This window comes from Rhinopithecus bieti, unplaced genomic scaffold (genome assembly GCF_001698545.2).
Source record: "Rhinopithecus bieti isolate Rb0 unplaced genomic scaffold, ASM169854v2 scaffold_24193, whole genome shotgun sequence".
In the NCBI taxonomy this organism is placed as follows: domain Eukaryota; kingdom Metazoa; phylum Chordata; class Mammalia; order Primates; family Cercopithecidae; genus Rhinopithecus; species Rhinopithecus bieti.
The window spans coordinates 1-7,426 of record NW_016811043.1 but is presented as its reverse complement, the minus strand read 5'-3'; the positions used below and the strand labels follow the sequence as shown (position 1 = coordinate 7,426).

The following is a 7,426-nucleotide window of genomic DNA, read 5'->3' as shown; positions in this document are numbered from 1 at the left end:
TTTGTTACATATGTGTAGTCTGCCATGGTGGTTTGCTGCACCCATTCACCCGTCCTCTAAGTACCCTCCCCTCACCCCTGACTCACCAACAGGCCCTAGTGTGTGTTGTGCCTCTCACTGTGTCCATGTGTTCTCATTGTTCAGCTCCCACTTAGGAGTGAGAACCTGCGGTGTTAGGTTTTCTGTTCCCACGTTAGTCTGCTGAGGATGATGACTTCCAGCTTCATCCATGTTTCTGCAAAGGACATAAACTCATTCCTTTTTATGACTGTGTAGTATTGTATGGTGTACATCTACCACATTTTCTTTACCCAGACTATCACTGATGGGCATGTGGGTTGGTTCCATGTCTTTGCTATTGAATATAGTGCTTCAATAAACATACGTGTGCATGTGTCTTTATAATAGAATGATTCATATTCCTTTGGGTGTATACCCAGTAATGGGGTTGCTGGGTCAAATAGTATTTCTGGTTGTAGATCTTTGAGGAATGGTCACACCATCCTCCACAATGGTTGAACTATTTTACATTCCCACCAACAGTGGAAAAGCATTCCTATTTCTCCACAGTCTCGCCAGCATCTATTGTTTCTTCACTTTTCAATAATTACCATTCTGACTGGCGGGAGATAGTACATCATTGTGGTTTTGATTTGCTTTTCTCTAATGATCATTGATATTGAGCTTTTTTTCATATGTTTCTTCTTCTGAGAAGTGTCTATTCATATCCTTTGCCAATTTTTGATGGGGCTGGGGTTTTTTGTCTTGTAAATTTGTTTAAGTTCCTTGTAAACAAACATGTGAGCTCTCATCGTTCTTGTTTAAACACCTAACAGGCATCCTAACCAGTGCAACATGGCAAGAAAATGAAATGAGACCAATAGAAGGACAGGGCATGGTGGCTCATGCCTGTAATCCCTGCATTTTGGGAGGCTGAGGTGGGAGGATCACTTGAGTTCAGGAGTTGGAGACCAGCCTGATAGTGAGATCTCATGTCTACCAAATAAAAATAATTTTAAAAGAAAAGAGATCAATAGATAGGAAAGGAAGAAACAAAAGTCTTTCTTTGTCACCAGCTTCATTGCATATGTAGAAAACACTAGGAGATTCTGAAAAAGTCTCTGGAATTAATCATTAAATTTGCAAAACAGTTCATAAAATATATGTAATAAGTCACTTAGACGAACATGAAAAGATAGTAAACAATACTAGTCATCTAAGAAGTGCAAGTTAAAACCACAATGAGAAGCCATCACACATCACCTAGAATAGGTAAAGTTAAAAAGACATTTGATAAGTCTAAATATTGTCAAGTATATGGAAAAAATAGGAATGTCTGATATTGCTGGTAGGAATGCAAAAAATGTGGCAGTCAACTTGTAAAGCAGTATGGCAATTTATTATACAGCTACCCGTCCACTACCACATGACCCAGCAATTCCACAAATACGTATTTATCCAAAAGAAATAAAAATGTAAGGTCACACTTGTAAGCAGTTATTTCTAGTGGCTTCATTAATAACAAGCCCTAGCTGGAGGAAGCCACATGTCAATCAACTAGAGAATAGAGAAAGCAATGAATAAACTGGGATTCCAGCAATACTCAGCAGCTGCTCAGTAACAAAAATGAGTGAATGGCATCATCTCAAACATCGTTATGCTAAGGGAGAGACCAAACAAAGAACTACATATCATACGATTGCATGTCCATTAAATTCTAGAAATTTCACTATTGCAGTGACAGAAAACAGAGCGGTGGTTGAGTGAAGGGAAGCGGTGAGGGTGGGAGGCAAGGATTAAACTAAGAGGAGAGGAGGGTGTGAGGGATGAGGGCAGAGAGAAGGGCTGGGGAAGCAGGAGGTGGGGAAAAGGAGCAGGGGAAAGGACTCCACAGCAATGGAGGAGCCTGGCAGGGGGTTCTCCGCTTTCGGTGTTTCTCTACTGGGCAGTATGATAGTTACATGACTATAAATAATTACCAATATTCACCAAGAAGCACAGCTAAAACTGGTGAATTTTATTAAACGTAAATGCCCTAATTAGAAAAAAAAAAAAAAGTGGGGGGAGGGAGGGGAAGGGAGGCAAAAAAAAAAAAAAAGACATTTTTAGATCATCAAAGCCATAAAATTCATTTCCTAGGGGTCCTGTACTACATTTAATTTTAAAGGAAATTCTTCAGGTTGAAGGGAAATGATACTAGATGGTGACCCAGATACACAGAAAGGAACAATTAACAACAGGAATGATGCACATACACATGTCACATTCACATTCATTTTCTTAATTTCCTGAAGACATGTGGCTGCTTGTCTAAAACAAAAAGTATTACACTGTATCATTGAGTTCATAATATAGATTGATGTAATATATAAAACAATAATAGCATAATGGTAGGTTAAATGAAGCTACACTGTTACAAGTGTCCTCTATTTTGCCGGGTGTCGTTTAATATAACCTGAACTTCACTGTGAAAAGCCAAGGAATCGGGTTTCCATTCTTACAACAGTAAAAAATTAGTGTAAAGAAATATAGCCAAAAGCCACTAGGAGAATTAAAATCATAAACTACAAAATGTTTATTTGACACATAAGGAAGTAGTAGAGGAGGAACAGAAACAAAAAGAGATGAGACGAATTGAAAACATATAGCAAATTGTAGACCAGAATCCAACCATTGTTAAGTGAAGAAATGACACGACCTTGCTCACATTAGCAGGACTGCTGAGCACTGTGGGGAGAACAGACATGGGCAGGAGGTGAGGGACAGTGTTAGTGCCACAATTCAGGAGTGACAGGGTAGCAGGGACTAAGGGGAAGGTGGGGTGTGAGGGATGAGAGGGGCAGAGAGAAGGGCTGGAGAAGCAGGAGATGAGGAAAAGGAGCAGAGGAAAGAATTCTAAAGCAGTGGAAGAGCCTAGCAGGGGGTTCTTTGCATTCGGTATTCAATACATTTTGTTGGACTTCCTAAAAGCTAATTGGCTCCTTATGATTTAAAAAAAAAAAACAGTTATAAAAATGCCAAGTGTCCAGATAAAATATGCACACTGCTTAGATGTGCATAGTTCAGGAAAACAGGCAGTGCTTGAGCGTCGGTGAAGAGCATTGGGTCTGCATGGAGCACTCGCAACTTTGAGGTGATGACTACAGGCTCCCGGTCGCAACAGACAGTAACAAGCCCTGCTTCTCTGTATTCAGGAGATGTTCTGGACTCACACAGGGAAACTCGGGCTAAGGAATGAAGGTAATTTTAAATGCAACAACCCAGAGCCACAGATCCATAGTCTGGGAAAGTAAAACTTAAGAGCTTTGTAATGCTGTTTTGACACAGGTCTTTTACAGATTGGAATTCTAATCATTCAGGGATTACCAATATTGTGCTACCTACTGTATTAATAAACAAAAAGAAAACTTCGTTTCTATGAGAATCTCTACGTGGTGGCTTCAGACAAAACTTCACCAGGTTTCAAGAAAAAACCCCTGTCTCTACACCTCCATTCCCAGGGCGAGCTCTCTTTTGTACGAGTTTCCCTGTACAAAGGTCCAAGGGGAGAGGGAGTGGGAGGCAGGGAGTCCAGTTCAGGGACTGGGATTCCAGGACGAGTAGGGAAGGGGAAGGGGCTGGGCGCAGCCTGGGGGTCTCTCCCTGGTTTCCACAGACAGATCCTCGTCCAGGACTCAGGCAGACAGTGTGACAAAGAGGCTTGGTGTAGGAGAAGAGGGATCAGGACGAAGTCCCAGGTCCCGGGCGTGGCTCTTAGGGTGTCTGGCTCCCAGAGCCTTGTCTGCATTGGGGAGGCGCAAGTTGGGGATTCCCCACTCCCCTAGTTTCACTTCTTCTCCCAACCTGTATCTTCTCCCAACCGGTATCTTCTCCCAACCTGTATCTCCCAACCTGTATCTTCCTGTATCTTCTCCCAACCCGTATCTTCCAGGATACTCCTGACACGTCCAGGTCCCACTCTCATTGGGTGTCGGATGTCTAAGCCAATCAGCGTGGCCGCGGTCCCAGTTCTAAACTCCCCACGCGCCCACCAGGACTCAGAGTCTCCTCAGACGCCAAGATGCGGGTCGTGGCGCCCCGAACCCTCCTCCTGCTGCTCTCGGCGGCCCTGACCCTGACCAAGACCTGGGCCGGTGAGTGCGGGGCCGGGAGGGAAATGGCCTCTGCGCGGGGACCGCAGGCGGGGGCGCAGGGCCCGGGGAGCCGCGCGGGGAGGAGGGTCGGGCGGGTCTCAGCCCCTCTTCGCCCCCAGGCTCGCACTCCATGAGGTATTTCAGCACCACCGTGTCCCGGCCCGGCCGCGGGGAGCCCTGGTATTTCGAAGTCGGCTACGTGGACGACACGCCTTTCGTGCGGTTCGACAGCGACGCCGAGAGTCCGAGGATGCAGCCGCGGGCGCCGTGGATGGAGCAGGAGGGGCCGGAGTATTGGGACGAGCAGACACGGAGAGCCAAGGACAACGCACAGTGTTTCCGAGAGAACCTGCAGACCCTGCTCGGCTACTACAACCAGAGCGAGGCCGGTGAGTGGCCCCCGCCCGGGACGCAGGTCACGACCCCTCCCCATCCCCCACGGACGGGTGGCCCCGAGTCTTCGGGTCCGAGATCCGCCCCGAGGCCGCGGGGCCCGCCCAGACCCTCCACCCGGGAGAGCCCCAGGCGCCTTTACCCGGTTTCATTTTCAGTTGAGGCCAAAATCCCCCCGGGTTGGTCGGGCGGGGCAGGGCTCGGTGGACTGTACTGACCGCCGGGACGGGGCCAGGGTCTCACACCCTCCAGATGATGGCTGGCTGCGACCTGGGACGCGACGGGCGCCTCCTCCGCGGGTATTACCAGCAGGCCTACGACGGCAAGGATTACATCGCCCTGAACGAGGACCTGCGCTCCTGGACCGCGGCAGACGCGGCGGCTCAGAACACCCAGCGCAAGTGGGAGGCGGCCCGTTTTGCGGAGCAACTGAGAGCCCACCTGGAGGGCCAGTGCCCAGAGTGGCTCCGCAGATACCTGGAGAACGGGAAGGAGACGCTGCAGCGCGCGGGTACCAGGGGCAGTGGGGAGCCTTCCCCATCACCTCTAGATCTCCCGGGATGGCCTCCCATGAGGAGGGGAGGAAAATGGGATCAGGGGTAGAATGTTGCCCTCCCCTGAATGGAGAATGGCATGAGTTTTCCTGATTTCCTCTGAGGGCCCCCTCTGCTCTCTAGGACAATTAAGGGATGACGTCTCTGAGGACATGGAGGGGAAGACAGTCCCTAGAATACTGATCAGGGGTCCCCTTTGACCCCTGCAGCAGCCTTGGGCACCGTGAACTTTTCTCTCAGGCCTTGTTCTCTGCCTCACACTCAATGTGTTTGAAGGTCTGATTCCAACTTTTCTGAGTCCCTCGGCCTTCACTCAGGTCAGGACCAGAAGTCGCTGTTCCTCCCTCAGAGTCTAGAACTCGCCAAGGAATAGGAGATTATCCCAGGTGGCCTGTGTCCAGGCTGGTGTCTGGGTTCTGTGCTCCCTTCCCCACCCCAGGTGTCCTGTTCATTCTCAGGGTGGTCACATGGGTGCTGCTGGAGTGTCCCATGAGAGATGCAAAGCGCCTGAATTTTCTGACTCTTTCCATCAGACCCCCCAAAGACACATGTGACCCACCACCCCGTCTCTGACCATGAGGCCACCCTGAGATGCTGGGCCCTGGGCTTCTACCCTGCAGAGATCACACTGACCTGGCAGCGGGATGGGGAGGACCAAACTCAGGACAGTGAGCTTATGGAGACCAGGCCAGCAGGAGATGGAACCTTCCAGAAGTGGGGAGCTGTGGTGGTGCCTTCTGGAGAAGAACAGAGATACACGTGCCATGTGCAGCACGAGGGGCTGCTGGAGCCTCTCACCCTGAGATGGGGTAAGGAGGGGGATGAGGGGTCATGTCTCTTCTCAGGGAAAGCAGGAGCCCTTCTGGAGCCCTTCAGCAGGGTCAGGGCCCCTCATCTTCCCCTCCTTTCCCAGAGCCGTCTTCCCAGTCCACCATCCCCATCGTGGGCATTGTTGCTGGCCTGGCTGTCCTAGGAGCTGTGGTCATTGGAGCTGTGGTTGCTGCTGTGATGTGGAGGAGGAAGAGCTCAGGTAGGGAAGGGGTGAGGGGTGGGGTCTGGGTTTTCTTGTCCCATTGGGGGTTTCAAGCCCCAGGTAGAAGTGTTCCCTGCCTCATTACTGGGAAGCAGCATCCACACAGGGACTAACCCAGCCTGGGACCCTGTGTGCAAGCACTTACTCTTTTGTGTAGCACATGTGACAATGAAGGACAGATGTATCACCTAGATGATTATGGTATTGGGGTCCTGATTCCAGCATTCATGAGTCAGGGGAAGGTCCCTGCTAAGGACAGACCTTAGGAGGGGAGTTGGTCCAGGACACACACCTGCTTTCCTCCTGTTTCCTGATCCTGCCCTGGGTCTATAGTCATCATTCTGGAAATTTCTCTTGGGTCCAAAGGAGGTTCCTCTAAGATCTCATGACCCTGCTTCCTCCCAGTCCCCTCACAGGATATTTTCTTCCCACAGGTGGAAAAGGAGGGAGCTACTCTCAGGCTGCGTGTAAGTGGTGGGGGTGGGAGTGTGGAGGAGCTCACCCACCCCATAATTCCTCCTGTCCCATGTCTCCTGCGGGCTCTGACCAGGTCCTGTTTTTGTTCTACTCCAGCCAGCGACAGTGCCCAGGGCTCTGATGTGTCTCTCACGGCTTGAAAAGGTGAGATTCTTGGGGTCCAGAGTGGGGGGGCGGGGGAGGGCAGAGGGGAAAGGCCTGGGTAATGGAGATTCTTTGATTGTGACGTTTCGAGTGTGTGGTGGCTGTTCAGAGTGTCATCACTTACCATGACTGACTTGAATTTGTTCATGATTTGCTTTCTGTAGCCTGAGACAACTGTCTTGTGTGGGACTGAGATGCAGGATTTCTTAACACCTCCCTTTTGTGACTTCAAGAGACTCTGGCATCTCTTTCTGCACAGGCACCTGAATGTGTCTGCGTCCCTGTTAGCATAATGTGAGGAGGTGGAGGGACAGCCCACCCCCGTGTCCACCGTGACCCCTGTTCCCATGCTGACCTGTGTTTCCTCCCCAGTCATCTTTCCTGTTCCAGAGAGGTGGGGCTGCATGTCTCCATCTCAGTCTCAACTTCATGTGCACTGAGCTGCAACTTCTTACTTCCCTACTGAAAATAAGAATCTGAATATAAATTTGTTTTCTCAAATATTTGCTATGAGAGGTTGATGAATTAATTAAATAAGTCAAATCCTAGAATCTGAGAGAGCAAATAAAGACCTGAGAACCTTCCAGAATCCGCATGTTCCCTGTGCTGAGTCTGTTGCAGGTGGGAGTGGAGAAGGCTGTGAGTAGCCCAGTGTGGACTAGGCCTGTGCCTAGTTGCTGTTCAGTTCTTCG

General features: G+C 49.6%; 1 protein-coding gene across 2 annotated transcripts; it reads left to right on the top strand.

Moving 5' to 3' along the window:
- Window positions 1–3,853: 3,853 nt before the first annotated feature.
- Window positions 3,854–7,323, top strand: LOC108543097 (class I histocompatibility antigen, Gogo-B*0101 alpha chain-like). 2 transcript variants are annotated; one of them, XM_017893432.1, is made up of 8 exons: window positions 3,854–4,133; window positions 4,253–4,522; window positions 4,762–5,037; window positions 5,614–5,889; window positions 5,994–6,110; window positions 6,548–6,580; window positions 6,687–6,734; window positions 6,899–7,323. In XM_017893432.1, exons 1-7 carry the CDS (start codon window positions 4,061–4,063, stop codon window positions 6,728–6,730), a joined length of 1,089 nt encoding a protein of 362 aa, XP_017748921.1. In that variant the 5' UTR covers window positions 3,854–4,060; the 3' UTR covers window positions 6,731–6,734; window positions 6,899–7,323. The 2 variants fall into 2 exon arrangements, with proteins under 2 accessions (XP_017748921.1, XP_017748922.1); XM_017893433.1 differs by having other exon boundaries at window positions 3,855–4,133; window positions 5,701–5,889.
- The last annotated feature ends 103 nt before the right edge of the window (window positions 7,324–7,426 follow it).